Source organism: Pongo abelii, chromosome X (genome assembly GCF_028885655.2).
Source record: "Pongo abelii isolate AG06213 chromosome X, NHGRI_mPonAbe1-v2.0_pri, whole genome shotgun sequence".
In the NCBI taxonomy this organism is placed as follows: domain Eukaryota; kingdom Metazoa; phylum Chordata; class Mammalia; order Primates; family Hominidae; genus Pongo; species Pongo abelii.
Genome location: NC_072008.2, coordinates 142800886 through 142823642, shown reverse-complemented (window position 1 = coordinate 142823642; position 22757 = coordinate 142800886). Strand labels below are relative to the sequence as shown.

At 37.8% G+C, this 22757-nt stretch overlaps 1 protein-coding gene across 6 annotated transcripts in view; it reads left to right on the top strand.

Annotated features, from left to right (window-relative positions):
* The window catches only part of ARHGEF6 (Rac/Cdc42 guanine nucleotide exchange factor 6), a 118108-nt gene that overhangs the window by 56530 nt on the left and 38821 nt on the right, over positions 1–22757 (top strand). For all 6 annotated transcript variants that reach the window (XM_054545124.2, XM_054545127.2, XM_054545126.2 and 3 more), the window contains 3 exons: positions 11517–11611; positions 16124–16219; positions 17862–17984. In XM_054545124.2, coding sequence (XP_054401099.1) covers positions 11517–11611; positions 16124–16219; positions 17862–17984 — 314 coding nt within the window. The remainder of the gene's footprint in view (positions 1–11516; positions 11612–16123; positions 16220–17861; positions 17985–22757) is intronic.

Below are 22757 nucleotides of genomic sequence, written 5' to 3'. Positions count from 1 at the left end.
AAAATAATATCTATGATTTTTCTAATTTAAAAATTCCCTTCAAGCAATGACTGTTTGCTGTTGTTTTTCTTTATTTCAACAGATATTATAATTCAGGGACTATGACAGTTATGGACAACAGTGCTTTAAGGGAGGGTGACAGCTGGGCATGGTTGCTCATGCCTGTAATCCCAGAACTTTGGGAGGCAGAGGCAGGAGGATAGTTTGAGCCCAGGAATTCAAGACCAGCCTGGGCAACATAGTGAGACTCTGTCTCAACAAAAAATAAAAAATTAGCTGGGCATGGTGGCATGTGCTTGCAGGCTGAGCTACTTGGGAAGCTGAGGCAGGAGGATTGTTTGAGTCTGGGAGGCCAATGCTGCAGTGAGCCAAGATAGCACTACTGCACTCCTGCTTGGGTGACACAGCAAAACCCTGTCTCAAAAACAATCAAACAAACACACAGCAAAAAATAAATGAATAATTAAAAAAATTTAAAAAATGTTAGGAAGGGCGAGGATGTGAGATGGCTTGTTACCAGACATGGTCTTTTTAGAAAAGTGTGAACAGGCCAGGCATGGTGGCTCACACCTGTAATTCCAGCACTTTGGGAGGCCGAGGTGGGCGGATCACGAGGTCAGGAGTTCGAGACCAGCCTGGCCAATATGGTGAAACCCTGCTTCTACTAAAAATACAAAAATTAGCTGGGCATGGTAGCATGCGCCTGTAGTCCCAGCTACTCAGGAGGCTGAGGCAGAAGAATCACTGGAACCCAGGATGCAGAGGTTGCATTGAGCTGAGATTGTGCCACTGCACTCCAGTTTGGGCGACAGAGTGAGACTCTGTCTAAAAAAAAAAAAGAGAAAAGAGAAGTGTGAACAAAAAGATTAAAAGATTTAATTCCCTCCCGAATATAAAAGGACCCTATCCTTTTTGAATCCCAACACCAATACTATAGATAACCAAGTAAATATTTTATTTTTATTTTTATATTTTTTGAGACAGACCCTCCCTCTGTTGCCCAGCTGAAGTGCAGTGGCGCGATTTGATTTGGGCTCACTGCAACCTCCACCTCCCAGGTGAAAACAATCTTCCTGCCTCAGCCTTCCAAGTAGCTGGGATTATAGGCATGTGCCACCATGCCCAGCTAATTTTTGTAATTTTAGTAGAGATGGGGGTTTCACCATGTTGGCCAGGCTGGTCTCAAACTCCTGGCCTCAAGTGATCTGCCTGCCTCGGCCTCCCGAATTGCTGTAATTATAGGCATGAGCCACTCCCCCTGGCCCAAATAAATATTTTAAATAAAGCAATGTGCATATGAGCCTTACCTCCTCCTTTTTACTTAATAAAATATAGTACTGTTGAATTCTAGTGCATTTCTCTCCATTTCTATGAATTAAAAAAAATGAATATCAGTGCTGAGTATAAGTGATTACTTGAGGAACTGCAGTGCACAACAACACAGATGGACAAAGAGCTATCATGATGAACAAGCTTGAGTATTGAGGGCCATGACCCTGCATAAGGACTTGGAGTCAGAGAAAAAACAGAAGAGTTTTTATTGACAGGTAGGAAATTTGTGCTTTGTTTTTAAATAATAGCTTTATTGAGGTACAATTCACATAGCATAAAATTCACCATTTTAAAGTGTGCAATTCACTGTTATTAGTGTATTCACAGAGTTGCACAATGATCGCCACTATTTCATCTAATTTCATAACATTGTTATCACCCCACCAAAAAACCTTCTATCCATTAGCAGTCACTTCCCATTTCCCATTCCCTCTAGCCCTTGGCAACCACTAATCTGCTTTCTGTCTGTATGGATTTTGCCTATTCTGGAAGTTTTACATACATGGAATTCTATAATGTGTGATATTTTGTGTTTGGTTTCTTTCACTTAACATAATATTTTCAAGGTTCATCCATGTTGCAGAATGTATCAGTATTTCTTTCTTTTTATAGCTAAGTAATATTCCATTGTATGGTTAGACCAGCTTTTATTTATCCATTTATCAGTTGATGGACCTTGGGTTGCTGCCACTTTTTGGTTATTATTAAAAATGCTGCTGTGAACATTCATGTGCAAATTTTTGTGCGGACATATGTTTTCACTTCTTTAGGAGTAGAATTGCTGGGTCACATGGTAATTCTATGTTTGACTTTCTGAGGAATGGCCAAATTGTTTATCACAGTAGCAGTACCATTTTACATTCTTACCAGCAATTGTAAGAGTTTCAGTTTCTCTACATCCTCACCAACACTTGTTATTGTCTGTTTTTTTCTTTGTAATATAACCACCCTGTTGAGTATCAAGTAGTATCTAATTGTAGTTTTGATTAGCATTTTCCTAATAGTTAATGATGTTGGGTATGCTTATTGGCCATTTGTATATCTTCTTTGGAGAAATTTCTATTCAAATTCTTTGCCAACTTTAATTATTTTTGTTGCTGAGTTGTAATAGTTCTATATATATTGTGGATACTAGACTCTTATCAGATATATGATTTGCAAATATTTCTTCCATTCTATGAGTTGTCTTTTCACTTTCTTGATAATGTCATTTCACACACAAAAGTTTTTAATTTTGATGAATTCCAATTTGCTTATTTTTGTTTGGTTATGCTTTTTGTGTCACCCAAGAATCCATTGCCAAATTGAAAGTCATGAAGATTTCCTCCTCTGTTTACTTTAAGACTTTTGTAGATTTAACTCTGAAATCCATTTTGAGTTAATTTTTGTATATGGTATGAGGTAGGGGTGTAAATTCTTTCTTTTGCATGTGAATATCCAGTTTTCTCAGCACCATTTGTTGAAAAAAAATGTTCTCTCCCCACTGAATGGTCTTTTTTTAAATTGACAGATAAAATTATATGTATTAATCGTGTACAACATGATGTTCTGTCATGTTTAGTCATTGTGGAATGACTAAAGCTAGCTAATTAACACACATATTACCTCACAGAGTTATCATTTTTGTGGTAAGAACAATTAACATTCACTCTCTAGGCATTTTTTAAGAGTACAATATATTGTTATTTACTATAGTCACAATGTTGCACAAGAGCTCTCTTGAACTTATTCCTCCTAACAGATGTTTCATATCCTTTGATCAACATCATCCCAACCAGCTCCCCCAACTGCCCCAGCCCCTTGTAACCACCATTCTATTATCTAGTTCTATGAGATCAACTTTTTAAGATTACACATATGATGAGATCATGTGGTATCTTTCTTACTATGCCTGACTTATTTCACTTAACATAATGTCTTCTAGGTTCATCCATGTTGTTGCAAATGGCAGGATTTTCATCTTTTTAATTACTGAATAGTATTCCATGGTGTTTTGTTTTGTTTTGAGACAGGGTCTTGCTCTGTCACTCAGACTGGAGTGCAGTGGTGTGATCCCGGCTCACTGCAACCTCTGCCCCCTGGACTCAAGCAATCCTTCCACCTCAGCCTCCCAGGTAGCTGGGGCTACAGGGGTGCACCACCACACCTGGCTAATTTTTTAGTTTTTTGTAGAGACAGGGTGTCACCATGTTGCCGAGGCTGGTCTCAAACTCTTGAGCTCAAGCAATCTGCTCTCCCCAGCCTCCCAAAGTGCTGGGATTATAGGCATGAGCCACCATGCCCAGCCTCCATTGTGTTTTTATACCACATTTTCTCTGTCCATGTATCTGCTGATTTCATATTTTGGCTATCATGAATAATGCTGAAATGAACATGGGAGTGCAGATATCTCTTCAACATACTGGTTTTATTTTTATTTTTGGAATTTGAATCTGTTTGTCAATATCCACAAAATAACTTACTGAGATTTTGATTGGAATTATGTTGAATCTATAGATCAAGTTGGAAATAACTGACATCTTGATAATATTGAGTCTTTCTACCCATGAATATAGGATATCTCCCCATTTATTTAGTTCTTTGATTTCTTTTACCAGAGTTTTGTAGTTTTCTTTGTATAGATCTTGTACATATTTTCTTAGATTTACACGTATTTCATTTTTAGAGGTGCTAATCTAAATGATATTATGTTTTTTTGTTTCAGATTTTAGTTGTTTATTGCTGATATAAAGGAAAATGATTGACATTTGTGTATTCACTTTGCATCTTGCAACCATGTTATAATCACTCATTAGCTCCAGAAATTTTTTTGATTTATTCAGATTTTCTACATATACAATCATGTCATCTGCAAACAAAGACAGTTTTATTTCTTCCTTCCCAGTGTGTATACCTTTTATTTTTTTCTTATTGCATTAGCTAGGACGTTCAATATGATGTTGAAAAGGAGTGGTGTGAGGGAACACTCTTGTTTTGTTCCTAATCTTAGTAGGAAAGCATCTGGCTTCTTACCATTAAGTATGATGTTAGATGTTGGGGTTTTTTGTTTGTTTTTTTTTTCGTTTTTTTTTTCGTAGCTGTTCTTTATCAAGTTGAGAAACTATTCCTAGTTTTCTGAGAATTAAAAAAAATCATGAATGGATGTTGTATATTGTCAAATGCCTTTTCTGCATCTGTTGATATGATCATGTGATTTTCCTTCTCTAGCCTGTTGATGTGACAGATTACATTAGTGATTTTTTGGAATGTTGAACTAGTCTTGCATACTTTGTTAAATCACACTTGGCTGTGTTGTAGCATTCTTTTTATCTATTGCTGGATTTTATTTGCTAATATTTTGTTGATGATTTTTGTAACTATGTTCATTAGAGATATTGGTTTGTAGTTTTCTTGTAATGTCTTTGGTTTGGGTATTGGGATAATTCTGGCTTCATAAAATGAGTTAGGAAGTATATATTCTCTCTGCTTCTATGTTTTGGAAGAGATTGTAAAGAATTGATATAATTTCTTCCTTAAATGTTTAGTAGAATTTACCAGTGAACCTATCTGGGCTTAATGCTTTCTGTTTTGGAAGGATGTTAATTACCAATTCATTTTCTTTATTAGATGTAGGCCTATTCAGATTATCTATTTCTTCTCTTGTGAGTGTTGGCAGATTGTATCTTTAAAAAGCTGGTCCATTTAATCTAGGTTATCAAATTTGTAGGCAGTTATTAATAATGTTCCTTTAACATTATTTTAATGTCCATGGGATCTTTAGTGATATCCTGCCATTTCATTTCTGATACTAACAGTTTGTATCTTCTCTCTTTTTTTCAATGAAGTTCATCAATTTTGTTGATCTTTTCAAAGAGCCAGCTTTTGGTTTTATTGATTTCCTCTACTGATTTTCTGTTTTCAATCTCATTGGTTTCTGCCCTAATTTTTATTATTTCTTTTCTTCTGTGTGTTTTAGATTTAGTTTGCTCTTCTTTTTGTAGTTTCCTAGGGTGGAAGTTTAGATTATTTATTTTAGATCTTTCTTCTTTTCTAATATATGCATTCAGTGCTATAAATTTCCCTACAAGCACTGCTTTCACTGCATTCCACACATTTTAATAAGTTATACTTTCATTTCCATTTAGTTCAAAATGCTTTAAAATTTCTTTTGAAATATCTTTTTAGAAAATAAATGTATTTTGAGATGTGTTGTTTAATCTCCAATATTTTTCTGTTACTGATTTCTAGTTTGGTTACATTGTTGTCTGAGATCATAGATTGCATGATTTCTATTCTTTTAAATTTGCTAAGGTGGGTTTTATGGATCATAATGTGGTCTGTCTTGAGGAATGTTTCATGTAGGCTTGAGGAGAATATGTAATCTGTTGTTGGATGAAGTAGTCTATAGATGCCAACTATATCCGGTTGCTTGATGGTACCATTGAGTTCTAGTATGTCCTTCCTGATTTTCTGCTTGCTGGATCTCTCCATTTCTGATAGAGGGGTATTGAAGTCTCAACTACAATAGATTTATCTATTTCTACTTGAAGTTCTAGCAGTTTTTGCCTCACTTTTTTTTTTCTTTTTTTAACCAAGTATTAAATCACAGGAGGAATTTACTCCAAGAATGCCAATCAACATACTGGACAATGTCTTTTAACTATAGTTTACAACAATAGTTTACAACTATGATGGCCTTTCATATAGCTACTTCTAATGTCAGTTCTCACTGAAAGGCATAATATTAAAATATAACTCAGCCAAAGAAAATGTTTCTTTTGTTCATTTCTTTTGTTCCTTTGTTCATTTCTTGGAATAGCAATTAGCAAGTACCAATGTGTGTAAAATGCCTAAAAAATACACAATGCCGTTGTCAAATATGTTTGAAAAACACAATATGATATTGGCCCTGCTTAGAGATTCAAAATATATTTATCATACTAAAAGTTCTAAAAAGCTATGCATAAAGAAATTTGTATAAATTATTTAACAGTTTTTCATAATTGTTATTGTCATTCTTTGGGAAGTTAGATATATCAATATACTTTCAGATTTATCAATATACTTTATTCACCTGGTCTTTGAATGAGAGCGGGTTAAGTAAGCAAATTTATTATCATTTGCACTGACAAGGAACTAGAGTGTTAATTTTTTTTTATTATTGATTGAAGGGAGAACGCTTCCACTGCAATTTTTATGGAAGAGTTTTCATTTGATTATAAAAGTTGTGCCTCATGTAGTTTGATTCTGTTTTTAGGCACATACATATTAAGGTCTGTTATGTCTTGTTGGAGAACTGACCTCTTTATTATTATGTAATGCCTCTTTTATTCCTGATAATTTTTCGTGCTCTAATGTTTGCTCTGTTTAAAATTAACATAGCCACTCCAGCTCTCTTTTGATTAGTATGAACATGATATCTCCTTTTTCATCCCTTTACTTTTAATTTAGTGTCTTTATATTTAAATTGAATTTCTTATTAACAGCATATGGTTGGGTCTTATTTTTTGATTCACTCTGAAAATATCTGTCTTTTCATTGGTACATTTAGACCACTGACATTTAAAGTGATTATTGATATAGGTGGATTAATGCCTACCGTACTTGTTACTGTTTTCTATTTGTTGCCCTTTTCGTTGTTTGCTTTTTGTCTTCCACATTTTTTTGCTTTTTGTTTTAATTGAGCATTTTATGATTCCATTTCTCTTTTTTCACTTATCAATTATATTTCTTTAAGAAAAACATTTTTAGTGGTTGCTCTATGCCTTTGTAGCTAGTCCCAGTTCACTTTCATATAATACTATACAAAGATACATACTATATTCTCAGGTAGTGCAAGTACCTTATAATAACATAGTATTCCTAATTATTACCTCCTATCCCTTGTATGATCGCTGTCACTCATTTTACTAACACATAAATACACATTAGTATATACACACACATAATCAAATGCATTGCTGCTATTATTATTTTGAATAAACTGTTATCTATTAGGTCAATTAAAAATAAGAAAAAAGTTTTTATTTTATCTTTGCTTATCCCTTCTCTAGTATTCTTTCCTTCTTCATGTAGATTCAGATTTCTGACCTATATTGTTTTTCTTCTCTGTGAAGAACTTCTTTTAACATTTCTTGCAAGGCAGGTCTAATGGTGACAGTTTCCCTCAGTTTTTGTTTGTCTGAAAAAGTCTTGATTTGTCTTTCACTTTTGAAGGATAATTTCACAAGATACAGAACTCAAGGTTAGTGGGTTTTTCTCTCAACACTTCAAATATTTCACTCCACTCTTCTCTTGCTTGCATTGTTTCTGAGGAGAGGTCAGATGTAACTTTTATTTGAACTTCTGTGTAGATAAACTGTTTGTTTCCCATGGCTTCTTTCAATAATTTTTTCTTTATTTTTGATTTTCTGGAGTTTGAATATCACATGCTTAGAATTTTCTTTTGCATTTATCCTACTTGGTCTCTGAGCTTCCTGGATCTGTGATTTGGTGTCTAATTTTGAGTAAATTCTCAACCACTATTGTTTCAAATATTTCTTCTATTATTTTCTCTTTCCTCTCCTGATATTTCCACATTACATGAATGTTGCACCTTTTGTAGTTGTCCCACAGTTCTTTCATATTCTCTTCTATTTTTTTCCCCCAATCTTTTTTCTCTTTGCTTTTTGGTTGTAGCAGTTTCTATTGACATATTCTCAAGCTCAAAAATTCTTTCCTCAGCCATGCCCAGATCACTATTGAGTCCATCATGTGCAGGCATTCTTCATTTCTGTTACAGTGTTTTTAATCTCTAGCATTGCTTTTTGATTCTTTCTTAGAATGTCTGTCTCTCTGCTTATAATATCCATCTATTCTTGCACGTTGTCTACTTTTTCTGTTAGAGTCCTTAGTATATTAATCACAGTTACTTAAAAACACTGGTCTGATAATTCTAACATTCCTGTGTTATCTGACTTAAGTTCTGATGCTTGCTTTGTCTCTTCATACTGTATTTTTTGCCTTTTAATATGCCTTGTAAATTGTTGTTGGAAGCCTGACATGATGTACTGGGTAAAGGAACTGTGGTAAATAATCCTTTAGTAATGTGGTGGTAAGGTGTAGAAGGAGGGGAAGCATTCTATATTTCCATGATTAGGTCTCAGTTTTTAATGAGCTTGTGTCCCTGGACTGTGAACCTCACCAGTGCTTCCTAGTTCTCCCCCTTAGGTGGGACAGGATGGCTAGAAAGGGCTGGAGTTGGGTTATCTTCCTTCCCCCATGTGGAAGGCTAGAGCTGGCTGGAGTTGCTTATTGACCTTCCCCCATAACAGTTAGCATCTGATAAAAATTCAATAGGTTATGCTCAGGCCGGGCGCAGTGGCTCATGCCTGTAATCCCAGCACTTTGGGAGGCCAAGGCAGGCGGATCACCTGAGGTCAGGAGTTCGCAACCAGCCTGACCAACATGGTGAAACCCCCGTCTCTACTAAAAATGCAAAATTAGCTGGGCGTGGTGGCGCATGCCTGTAATCCTAGCTACTAGGGAGGCTGAGGCAGGAGAATGGCTTGAACCCAGGAGGTGGAGGTTGCAGTGAGCTGAGATCGCGCCATTGCACTCCAGCTTGGGCAACAAAAGTGAAACTGCGTCTCAAAAAACAAAAACAGAAACAAACAAACAAACAAAAAATAGGTTATGCTCTGGTAAAATAGTTTCTCCTGAGAGCAGACCTCGTTAAGAAGAATAGAGTGCTCTGGCATATTCAAAAAGGCAACTTTTTCCCTCCCTCTGCCTGAAGCATGAGGGGTATTTTCCTCTAATCTTCAGTGAGAGAAACTGGAGCTTAAACTCACAAAAGTGTGGGTGTGCTGTCCTAATATTGGGCCCCTGGAGTTCCTAACTCTCCGACTTGTCTGTACGGAGCCCCCAGAAGTTTGTCAATTACAGTGTAGGTTTTTCTACCCTAGTGCTGGTTCCTGTGGAGGCTTCTGCTTGTGGACCTCTGCTCTGGTAATTTGTGATTCTCTTTATCTGCCTGTTTCTCCAATTTTTGGAGTAGCAGTTTTCCCTGTGACCTCACTTTTCTGACAGATTTAAGAGAAAACGATGGTTTATTTCAGTTTGTTTAGCTATTTGCTTCCTGTTAGGATGGAGTAATGACTTCTAAGCTCCTTACACGTCAGACTGAAAAATGAAAGTCTTTTTTTTCTTTTTTAAAATGGGCATTTATAAGTATATAGTTTTCTTTAAGCACTGTTTAACTGCACCCCATGAGTTTTTGTATGTTGTGTTTTCGTTTTCATTCATCTCAAAGTAGTTTCTAATTTCCATTCTCACGCTTGGACTTTCTATAGAGGGGAATATTTCTATTCCATTACTGGGTTAATTTCCGAGAACATCAATACCTCCAGAACCCTGCATTTACACTTTTAGAGGGTAGTTTCTGAGGAATAGAGGAACTGAAAGTAGACATGAGTGGCTGGGTATAGGGGCTACAATTTAACCCCGAGCTTTTGAAGCCATCCTGTGTTCTTCTAAGCCAGTGATTCTCAACTGGGGGCAATATTGCCTTTCAGGTGACATTTGGCAATGTCATGGCAATGATATGGGCATTCCATCACAATAAAGAATTATCTGGTTTGAAATGTTAATAATATTGCTATTGAGAAACCCTTTTTTAACCCTTTAAATTGGTAGGTCTGTTTCCCACTTACCCAGCACCTATCTGTACAGTGTGTCACTACATCTTCATAATGGTCCCCAAGGTAGGTGCAATATCATAATCTGAGATGATGTAAGCAAAGTTTTAAACTGAAGCAGCCTCTCAGTCAGCAGCAGAGTCAGGACTACCACCCTGCACTCCAGTTGTTTCCCAGAGAACCCACGGTTACCGGGATCTCCACTTGTTTTGACCATTCCACCTTTCAAAAGCAGATCATCATGCATTGTCTTGTGAGTATATGGCTAGCATATTGGTAGGCTAATACACTTCTCCTAGTTAAGGACACTTCACTCTGTCTTGTAACTCTCTGTTTAATGTCTCTGCAAATACAGTATAAACTCCCTGTGGACAGCACAGCAGTTGGCAGAGTAGGCACTCAGTCGATTTTGTTGAATGAATTAGAATATATGAAAGAAAATATACCAGAATGTTAACTGGGTTGTCTCTAAGAGCTTAAATGAAGGTTTTTAAAATTATTATTATTATACTTTAAGTTCTAGGGTACATGTGCACAACGTGCAGGGTCGTTCCATAGGTATACATGTGCCATGCTGGCCCACTGCACCCATCAACCCGTCATTTACATTAGGTATTAAATGAAGGTTTTACCTGTCACCAGAAGAGGCTTGGAAATGGGTTGTGACATGACCCTAGAACTGGTAGGGGAAGAGAAATTGTGATCCCCCATATTGATTGTTTTGCCTATAGGATTTTAATTACGTTATTAATAATAATGATAATTTTTATTTCTCTTGTTAAATTCCTCACACTTCAGCCTACTTTGTTCTTTGAATTGTTCATGGTAGCACCTTTTGCCTTTAATAAAAGACTCGTTTAAACTCTGCTTACAAATTCACTGTATCCTCAGATTTTGTTCCCTAAAGGTCTTATCACAAACATAACTTAAACAAAAATCTCTTGTGATGTTTGATATCACACTGATCCGTAAATTATACTGACATTAAGTCTCTATGTCTAAGGTAGCTGGCCTCAATTTTCTCCTCCATAAAAGAGGAATAATGATTCTTTGTTAACTGAGAACTTCCTGAGGATAAAATCATTTACAGCACACGAAAACATTTTAAATAGTACTGTGGGGTTTGATGTGGGCTCACACCTGTAATCCCAGCACTTTGGAAGGCTGAGGCAGGAGGATTGCTCCAGACCAGGAGTTTGAGACCACCCGGGGCAACATAGAGAGATCCTGTCTCTACAAGAAATAAATAACCAAGCAGTACTGTGTAAATGGCAAGGCCCCTTCAGTTATGGGTAACTGAAAAATTGTATTCATATGAATTGTGCAATATAACCAGTTGTCATGCAGTAATTAAAGTAGATTGCTAGATTGAAAGAAAGTGCATTCAGATTTTGTGTTCCTTGCTTGCAATGGTAGCCTGAGTAAATAGGACCTTTTTTCTTCCTAGTAATTTGGTTAAAAGATCAAAGCTACATTTTGCCCTAGACTATCTTGATGATTATAATACATTGACTTTTTTTTTCATAGGTGTTACAGAACATCCTGGACACTGAAAAAGAATATGCTAAAGAACTTCAGTCTCTTCTTGTTACTTACTTAAGACCCCTGCAGTCCAATAACAAGTAAGATGTTTATTTTAAACCCCTCACTAAGTAAAGCAACATAATGTCAACATATGGAATCATTATTCTTGTGTCATTGAATAATTGATTTTGCCCTTTAGAAGAATTTCCACAGATCACAGGTTGCCAAAAACATGGTCAGGGCAACAGAAATTATGCAAGATGTTGCTTTTGGAGGGCTTGGCTTTCTTTCTCTTCTGGCTGTGAAAGGAATGAGCAGATCTGTGTTTTTCCTGTCACAATTTTTATCTTGTGCATTAAAAAAAAAGTGATGTGCCTGATTTTACCTTATAGGAAAAGAGCTCCCTGGTGCTTTTATTTAGAAAGCACATAAACTGGAAATTCTCATGCTCACTCTGACCTTTGTTTGCCAGGGCAGAACTTCTTTCCCATGCTCTGAGAATGGAAAGAGTATGGCATTTTGTGAATGCTCATAAGAGCTATTCAAGCCATTATTTCACCCAGGCAAATGTGAATGAGAAAGAGATGCTAAAGTGTTTTTAAAGACAAAATGTTCAAACCTTATTCTGGTCTTAGAAATCTGAAGTGATTGTGTAAAGCCTGAATTGAAAGAATTGAAAGCTTTAGTTTTCATGAAAGAAAAGTAGTGACCATTTTTTTGTCCTTGTAGGCACAGCATATTTAACAAATAGTAGTGAACTGCATTTATTTGTTTTTATTTTAATTAATTAAATTTCACTAGAGATCATGATCATATAGAAAATTTACCAATCAGCCCATATAATGAAGAACAAAAACCTCTCTTTTTACCTTGGAAAGAGTTTACTATTGCTAAACAGTTGTCTAAACTATCAGCTTCAAACTTAAATAAGTTAATATATTTGAGAAATTTGGCCGGGTGTGATGGCTCAAAAGCCTGTAATCCCAGCACTCTGGGAGGCTGAGGCGGGCAGATCGCTTGAGGTCAGGAGTCCAAGACCAGCCTGGCCAACATGGTGAAACCTTGTTTCTACTAAAAATACAAAAGCGAATTAGCCGGGCATGGTAGTGCAAGCCTGTAATCCCAGCTACTTGGGAGGCTGAGGCAGGAGAATCGCTTGAGCCTGGGAGGCGGAGGCTGCAGTGAGCCAAAATCACATCACTGCATTCCAGCTTGGGAGACAGAGCAAGACTCCATGTGAAAACAAACAAACAACAACAACAACAACAAAACCAAGCAAACACAAGAAAAAGAAAAGGAAAAATATTGTGAGAAAAATTCTCCCCTTTTCCAAATTATGCTTGTTTAGTTATAATGCCTTTTTTCTTGCTAAATTTCCCACTTGTTTATTCTCCTGGCACTATGGAAATCTACTTCAGTATGAAAAAATTTTCTATTCCTGTGTTGTAAGAGTTTAAACATGATCAACAACAAAGTGCTTTTTGGGCCAGGTGCGGTGGCTGGCTGGGCACCTTGGCTGACGCCTGTAATCCCAGCACTTTGGGAGGCCAAGGCGGGTGGATCACTTGAGGCCAGGAGTTCAAGACCAATCTGGGCAACATGGCGAAACCCCATCTCTACTAAAAATACCAATTAGCTCGGCTTGGTGGTGCGCACCTGTAGTCCCAGCTACTCAGGAGGCTGAGGCAGGAGAATCGCTTGAACTCGGTAGGCGGAGGTTGCAGTGCGCCAAGTTCATGCCACTGTACTCCAGCCTGGGGGACAGAGTGAGACTCCATCTCAAAAAAAACAAAACAAAACAAAACAAAAAACAAAGTATTTTTTGTTATTGTCATGTGAAATATGAAGTGTTCTGTGAATCATAGTTCTTAGAGCTGAAGTAAATCAGTAAATCATTGGGTCTAGTATCCTGGGAGAAATGACTATCTCTATTAAATAGAGAAGAAGCTGAAGTCCAGACAGGTTTACTGCCTTGCCCATCATACAGCCAGTACATGGCCAGGCTGGAGCCACTGTGACCCCTGCTGCCAAGTGAAACATGCTTTCTGTTTTCTGGAAGTGACAGGCAGAGGAGATGGAAACTGAAGTGGTAACTCTGGGAGGGGAGACGGTAAGATTTTAAATGAAGGAGGGACTGATTATCGATCAAGAAACAATAAGAGGATTTAATGAGTTCTTTTCCTTTGGCTAAATACTCAGTAGTGAGATTGCTGGATGGAATGGTAGATCTACTTTTAGCTTTGAGAAAACTCTGTAGTGCTTTCCAAAGAGGCTGTACTAATGTTAGTACTAATGTACTAACATTCCCACCAGCAGTGTGTAAGTGTTCCCTTTTCACCACATCCACGCCAACATCTATTATTTTTTACTTTTTAATAATGGCCATTCTGGCTGGGCGGAGGTGGTATCTCATGGTTTTAATTTGCATTTCTCTGATGATTAGTGATACTGAGCATTTCTTCATATGTTGGTTGGCCATTTGTAAGTCTTCTTTTGAGAAGTGTGTGTTCATGTCATTTGCCTACTTTTTGATGGGATTATTTGTTTTTTTTCTTACTGGTTTGTTTGAGTTCCTTGGAAAAGAGTCAGGGCCGAGGAGGTGAGAGACCTGAGTCAGACCTGTACTGTTCCTAAATGAATTCAGAATGCAGTGATAGTAAGTTTCCATTACTTCTGACTGTCTTGTCGGCCCCAAAGTGATTTGAGCAAACCAGACTGACTATTATCTGATTGTGAAGGGGCCAGATAAGCCCCCGGTCAAGTTCAGGTAAGGCCCCAACTTAAGTTCTCACTGCTCTGAGAGAGCAACAACCAGGGAAGTTGGTTGGCTAAAGGTTTCACTTTAGAATAGGGGTTTTCCAGCTTGTGATTCAGGATGACATTACAGCAGAGGAACTGGCAGCTTTTTATTCTCTCGGAGTTACTGGTAATGTTTGTTTTGGTCTTCTTCCCTTTCTTTCTTAGTCAGCAAAAAAATATTCTCTTGGGAATACTCCCCTGGTATTTTATATATATATATATATATATGTATATGTACATGTATAATATATATATTATATAGCATATACAATACACTCTACCCCCAGGCTGGAGTGCAGTGGTGAGATCTCGGCTCACTGCAACCTCTGCTTTCAGGTTCAAGCGATTCTCCTGCCTCAGCCTCCTGAGTAGCTGGGACTACAGGCATGTGCCACCACACATGGCAATTTTGTATTTTTAGTAGAGATGGGATTTTGCCATGTTGGCCAGGCTGGTCTTGAACTCTTGACCTTAAGTGATCTGCCTGCCTTGGCCTCCTAAAGTGCTGGCATTTCAGGTGTGAGCCACCACACCCGACCTAGTGTTACTATACACTTAAGGAGAAGAACATGTGGCAGACATGGGCTTTTTTTTTTTTTTTTTTTTTTTTTTTTTTGACAGAGTCTTACTCCATCACCCAGCCTGGAGTGCAGTGGCACAATCTCAGCTCACTGCAACCTCCGCCTCCCGGGTTCAAGCAATTCTTCTGCCTCAGCCTCCCGAGTAGCTGGAATTACAGGCGACTGCCACCACACTCGGCTAATTCTTTGTATTTTTAGTACAGACGGGGTTTCACCATGTTGGCCAGGCTGGTTTCGAACTCCTGGGTTCAAGTGATCCACCCGCCTCGGCCTCCCAAAGTGCTGGGATTACAGGCATGAGCCACCACGCCCAGCCCAACCTTGGCTTTTTGAACAAATCTTCAGAAACGTTTTCTCCCAAAAAGTGGTTAAGAGCATGGACTCTGCAGCTAGAATGTTTTGGTTCAATTTCTGTCTTTGGCATTTCCTGGCTTTGTAGCTTTGGATGATTTGCTTAACCTCTCTATGCCTGGGTTTCCCCACCTGTAAAATGGAACCAGCACTGGCATAATACCTACCTTATAGAGTTATTATAAGGTTAAAATGAGGTTTTAATTGTAAAATGCTTGTGTAAGTGTTCAGTGCTCTATGAGTGTTGGCTCTTGTTATTATTATCACTTACTGTTTGGTAGGGGAGGAATGGATAAGAACATTCTTCATACGGAGGCCCTGGATAAAGTGGTTCAGTTTGCCTTTATTTGACTTCACTCCACTCCAAAACCAAACAAATCAATAGTATTTTTTTCCTCCTACTTCATCTCATAAAGATTTCCTTTAATTGATGTATGAGCATTTTAGTTTAGGAGAAAGTTGATTTTGCTATTTTTTCTTGTGTATTATATGAGCATATATAATATCTTTCAATTACTTTTCCAGTTCATCCAGAGGAAGGTACTCAAGAGTTTTTTACACTTATTCACTGCTATGATGTATTTTTATCTATTTATATACTTCAATATTAAGCACTTGTTTTAATTTACCCGTTGCTTTATAAAACACCTAAATGTCCCTTACGACCACTCCATTTCTTTAGGATCATTATTCTTATTATATAAAAGAAAATCAAGGGGAGAAGCTTAAGAAGCTGCCTAAGACAATAGAGTTGTTATAAATTAAAAAGCAAAAGTTAAAATATAGGGATTACTTCCCTTTTATTTACCATATATTAGCAAACTATTAGCCAACTAGACTAGAATAGATAACTACATGTTCTGTAATTTTTTTTTTCAGTCTGAGTACTGTGGAGGTTACATCTTTACTGGGAAACTTCGAGGAAGTATGCACATTTCAACAGACACTCTGCCAAGCCTTGGAAGAATGTTCAAAGTAAGTGCAGCATATTTCTGATAGGATAGCCAGCAACATTGCTGTTTGTGTTTTGTTTTCTTTTTATCTGTTGCCTTTGATAAGGACACTTCGTAGTTAGGTATTTGTTACAGCTCTGAACAAAGTAGCAATACATAGACAGGGTACTAGGTGGCAGTGTTCACAGTGTCACACCACTAGTTGTATATTAGAATTCTATATCTCGTAAATTACTTTTGACTTTATTTAAAAAATACATCAGTTTGCTGTTTCTGGTCAGTATAAGAGACACATAAGGTCTTTTTTTTTTTTAATGTTCCTTAAATTTCTGGGATACATGTGCTGAACGTGCAGGTTTGTTACATAGGTATACATGCGCCATGGTGGTTTGCTGCACCTATCAACCCGTCATCCAGGATTTAAGCCCCGCATGCATTAGGTATTTGTCCTAATGCTCGCCCTTCCCTTTCCCCCCACTCCCCGACAGGCCCCAGTGTGTGATGGTCCCCTCCCTGGAGACACATAAGGTCTTAATTGACCATGAATGACACCTCTGGCACCGATTACATATTTTCTTTTGTACATTGCAAATTACTTGGAAAAGTCATTCAAATGATTCATTCAGTTTCACAGATTTGGTGTCTTTGAATTGCTCCTGATACTATGTCTATTATATTAAGAGTTGAAACACACAGAAAGTGGGGGAAGGAAAAGTATATCTTTACGTGAACCAACAGATTTTTGATGGCTAGCTAGATTGTCCAGATGTTTAACTTCATACTACAGTGAACTATAACGATCATCAGGCAATACGTTTCTATAGAAAGACTAATTTTTCAAGCAGCATATCTTGAAGAAGTTGGCAGCTTTCATCTCTCTAGGGAAATTGAGGTGATTACCTGTTATTTAAGCTTAATGGGACACAGGTGGTTGTCCAGGGAGAAAGATGGAGAGGGCCCACACTAAAGGGACTTGAGGGGCCAAGAGGGATCTAGATTATTGATATGCAAAGATGTTCACTAAGCGAGAAGGGCAGATTACAAACTAGATTCGTAATCCTTATGTTTTCCATTTTATAGAGAAACATGTAGAAAAAAGCCCAAGAAACATGTCAACATTTTTAGAGTCAGTATCTCCAAATGGTGGGAGTCTGAGAAATTCGTTTTTCTTATTACACTTTTCTGATTTTTCTACAAATGAAGACAGGTGGCTTATAATTTAAAACATTAATTTAAAAACTTTTGAGGCCACCCTGCCTAGCAAACACCAGGCCTCCAAGATTACATAATATTCTTTTGTGGTATGTCATTTTTGGATTTGATTAGTTTTGTCTGTACTCAAACTTTAGATAAATTAACCAAGAATATTTTTAGTGTACCCAGCTAAATTTGAAAATAATCATCTTAAAAACAAACAAGCAACCGTACCTACTAATTCCAAGTAAGTATCTGACCCTATGTATTAGAACTGTGTTTGGTGGCTAGAGTTTAAAGCAGTGGGCAAGAATTTGAGTTTCATGGGTAAAATGGTTATAATATAGTTTCTCTTTTAACCTTGGCAAAATATTCAGAAGGCTTTCATGCTGCCAGATTTAATTGGAATAATCTTCCTTTGCCTCCTGTTTCCTATTTTACATTCTGTGTTTTGTCCATTTTGTTTACAGGTTTCCAGAAAACCAGCACAAAGTAGGAGGTTGTCTACTGAGTCTCATGCCTCATTTTAAATCTATGTATCTGGCTTACTGTGCAAACCATCCTTCAGCTGTAAATGTGCTCACTCAGCACAGGTAAATAGTTAACATTTCCCCAACTAGCTGGTTTTGCAATGAGATCCTTTCTTAGGACCACGTCATTTGGAAATCCAAGGTCTTCAGTTGGACTCTTGATTATCCCTGTTGATTATGCCAGGAATTGATTCATTGTTACATGGATTGATCGTCCATTAATCCAACGAATAAATTCTTGAGCACCTACTATGTGCAAGGCCCTGTACCAGCTGATGGGGATACAGGAATGAACAAGGAGGAGGAGGTCCCTCCCCTCATTGAGCACAGAATCTTGAGGGAAATGCACATATTAAATTAAACGTTGTAAACATGTCATATTATGAAACAGTAAATTAAAAGGGTTCTGTGAGATAACATTAACATGATATCAACTTAGTGGGATGTGAAGAAAGGGTCAGGGAGGGCTTTCCTGAAGCAAAATTCTATTTTGAGCCTATCATTTAGCTTTCCCCTGCCCCAATTAATGTTTTATCTGAGTTGCTGACACATAGCTAAACTGCGTAGGTTCATCTCTTTTTGCCTTCCCTTGTCTGCGTAGAGAAAGTTTTAGGCAATGATGTAGCTACAAAGCAGGTGTTAGCTGTGTGACAGATACTTTAAGCAAAGGGCTCTGATAATAATTATACATGAATATAAGTTGCTTCCGATTCATGATGAACAATAGAATAGTGTCTCCTTTAAGAATACGAGTCCTTGCAAGGGACCTAGATAAGTGTCACACCTCTCCTGCCATCCTTAGCTTCTGACTACCCACCTCTGACACATTCACTGACACATTCATCTGGGCCAGAAAACTGTAAGACAGGCTTGGTGACAGAATTTTACCTTTGAAGTCATATGCTGGAAATCCAGGTGGGACAAAAGCAAGTCCAACATATAGAGACTCTTGACTTAAGTTGGAGACTAAGATGCAGAATGGACATGGATTCTGGAAGCTGTTCAAGACTGAAAAGAATATTCTCTTAATCTGACCTAGATTTGAGCTCCCAGAGCTAGGCTATAACATTAGTTGACACGAGCCTCCAGAAATGACAGAAATTTTGGTTCTTGTCCCGGTTTATTAAGGTGCAATATTTATTGGCTTTACAAAGATGTTATGTAAGGACATTTTAAAGGTTGAACGCAGTAAGTCCTGCTTGAAGGTCAATTTTATTCCTCTGATAAATTTTGAACTCTTATGGAATAGCAAATATGGAAATCGGAGTTTAAAGAAAGAGAGGTCATGAACCTGGAATTTTTAGGCAAGTGGCTCAAATGCTTATAGCTAACATTAGCTAGTAATAGCACTGACGATGTGCCAGGCACATGATGTAAAAGCCTATGAGGGAGTTATTATTATTACCATCTCTGCTTTACAGATAAGACATTGGATGGCTTAGGTTAAGTAATGTGCCCAAGAACTCATAGATCTTAAGTGGTTGAGCCAGAATCCAGGTCTGTCAGACTTCTAAAAAATATTTTTATTAAAGACATATATTTTATCCACAGAAAGAATAATGTAAATGCAAATTTAAAGGATCACAATAAAATGAGCACCTGTGTATCTACCACCTGGCTTAAGCAATAGAAAGTTACCCTTTTCTTTTCTCCCTCTCCTTCCCTCCCCTCCCCTCCCCTTCCCTCCCCTTCTCTTCCTTTTTTTTTTTTTGACAGAGTCTTGCTCTGTCACCGAGGCTGGAGCGCAACTGCAACCTCTGCCTCCCAGGTTCAAGCGATTCTCCTGCCTCAGCCTCCAGAGTAACTGGGATTACAGGCATGCACAACCACGACCAGCTAATTTTTGTAGAGATGGGGTTTCACCATGTTGGCCAGGCTGATCTCGAACTCCTGACCTCAAATGATCCGCCCACCTTGGCTTCGCTTGACGGAGCAAGACTCCGCCTCAGACAAAAAACAAAACAAAAACAAAACAACAACAGCAACAACAACAAAACAAAGTCACTGCACCAATTTATTTTCTCACTATCTGTGTATGAGGGTTTCATTTTCTCCACACCCTCACCAAACATTTGTTATTGTCAGTCTTTTTGATTATAGACATATTAGTGGATATGAAGTGGTTTCTCATGGTGAGATTGATATGCATTTTCCTCAGGAATAATGATATTGAGCATCTGATATGGTTTGGTTCTATGTCCCCACCCAAATCTCATCTTGAATTGTCAACCCTGCACGTCGAGGGAGGGACCAGGTGGGAGGTGACTGGATCATGGGGTTGGTTTTCCCCAAGCTGTTCTTATGATAGTGAGTGAGTTCTCACGAGATCTGAAGGTTTTATAAGGGGCTCTTCCCCCGTTGCTCTTGCTCTCTTTCCTGCCACCTTGTGAAGGAAGTACTTGCCTTTCCTTTGCCTTCCACCATGATTGTAAGTTTCCTGAGGCCTCCCCAGCCATGTGGAACGGTGAGTCAATTAAACCTCCTTTGTTTATAAATTACCCAGTCTCAGATAGTATCTTTATAGCAGTGTGAAAACGGACTAATACAGCATCTTTCATGTACCTACTGGAAGTTTGTATGCCTTCATTCAAAGAAATGTCTATTCAGATCCTTGGCCTGTTTTTAAATTGGGTTATGTGTATTTTTATTGAGATATAATTTATATAACATAAAATTCACGATGTTAAACTATGCAATTCAGTGGTTTTTAATATATTCACACGGTTGTGTAGCCATCATCACTGTCTAGCTCCAGAACATTTTTATTACTCCCCTATAAAAACCCATCCCCAGTCACTCATTAGTCACTCATTATTAATGGCTAATGATGTTGTGATCTTTTCATCTTGCTTATTGGCTATTTTAATGTCTTCTTTGGGAATATGTCTATTTAAATCTTTTGCTCATTTAAAAAATTCAGTTAGCTGTCTTTTCATTGTTGAGTTGCAACAGTTCCTTATATATTCTGGATATTAGATTCTTACCAGATACATGTCTACCTTGGAGATACTGTGCATTTGGATCCAAACCACTACAGTGAAGTGAATATTGCAATGAAGTGAGTCACATGAACTTTTTGATTTCCAAATGAATATAAAAGTTATATTTACACTTTACTGTATAGTCTATTAAGTGTGCAATAGCATTATGTCTAAAAAAGCAAGGTACATTCCTTAATTAAAGAATACTTTATTGGCTGGGTGTGGTGGCTCATGCCTGTAATCCCATCACTTTGGGAGGCCGAGGTGGGCAGATCACTTGAGGTCAGGAGTTTGAGACCAGACTGGCCAACATGGTGAAACCCCGTCTCTACTAAAAATACAAAAATTAGCCAGGCATTGTGGTGCATGCCTGTAACCCCAGCTACTCAGGAGGCTGAGACAGGAGAATTGCTTGAACCCCGGAGGCGGAGGTTGCAGTGAGCTGAGATCGTGCCACTTCACTCCAGACGGGGTGACAGAGCAAGACTCCATCTCAAAAAAAAATACTTTATTGATAAAAAATGCTGATGGTCATCTGAGCCTTCAGCAAGTTATAATCTTTTTGTAGTGGATAGTTTTCTCTCAACGTTGATGCTTGCTAAATTATCAGAGTGGTGGTTGCTAAAGGTTGGAGTGGTTGGGGAAAATTCTTAAAATAATACACCAGTGAAGTTTGCCACATCGATGGATTCTTCCTTTCATGAAAGATTTCTCTGTAGCACATGATTCTGTTTGATAGCATTTTACCCATGGTAGAACTTCTTTCAAAATTGCAGTCTTTTCAAACCCTGCCACTGCTTTATCAACTAAGTTTATGGAATACTAAATTCTTAGTTGTCATTTCAATAGTGTTTACAGCATCTTCCTGACAAATAGATTCCATCTTAAGAGACCACTTTCTTTGCTCATCCATAAGAAGCACCACCTCATCTATTCAAGTTTGATCATGAGATTGCAGCAATTTAGTCACGTCTTTAGGCTCCACTTCTAATCCTAGTTCTCTTGCTGTTTCCACCACATCTTCAGTTACTTCCTCCACTGAAGTCTTGAACCCCTCAAAGTTGTCCATGAAGGTTGGAATGAACTTCTTCCAAACTCCTGTTAATGTTGAAATTTCGACCTCCTCCGCAAATGTTCTTAATGGCATCTAGAATGGTGATTCTTTTCCAGAAGGTTTTCAATTTACTTTTCCCAGATCCATCAGAGGAATCACTATGGCAGTTATATATAGCCTTCTGAAATGTAGTTCTTAAATAACAAGACTTGAAAGTCAGAATTACTCCTTGATCATGCACTGCAGAATGAATGTATTAGCAGGCTTGAAAACAACATTAATCTCCTTGTACATCTCCATCAGAGCTCTAGGTTGACCATGTGCATTGTCAATGAGCAGTAATATTTTGAAAGGATTTTTTTTTTTCTGAGCAGCAGATCTCAACAGTGGGCTTAAAATAGTAAACCATGCTGTAAACAGATATGCTATTATGTAGGTTTTGTTGTTTCATTTATAGAACATAGGCAGAATAGATTTAGCATGATTCATTTTTAAGGGCCCTAGGATTTTCAGAATGGTAAATGAGCACTGGCTTCAACTTAATGTCACCAGCTGCTTTAGCTCCTAACAAGAGAGTCATCCTGTCTTTTGAAGCTTTGAAGCCAGGCATTGACTTCTCCTCTCTAGCTATGAAAGTCCTAGATGGCATCTTCTTTTAATAGAAGGCTGTTTCCTCTACATTAAAAACCTGTTCTTTAGTGTAGGCACATTCATCAATGATCTTAGATCACCTGGCTAACTTGCTGCAGCTTCTCCATCAGCACCTGCTGCTTCACCTTGCACTTTTTTGCTAAGGAGATG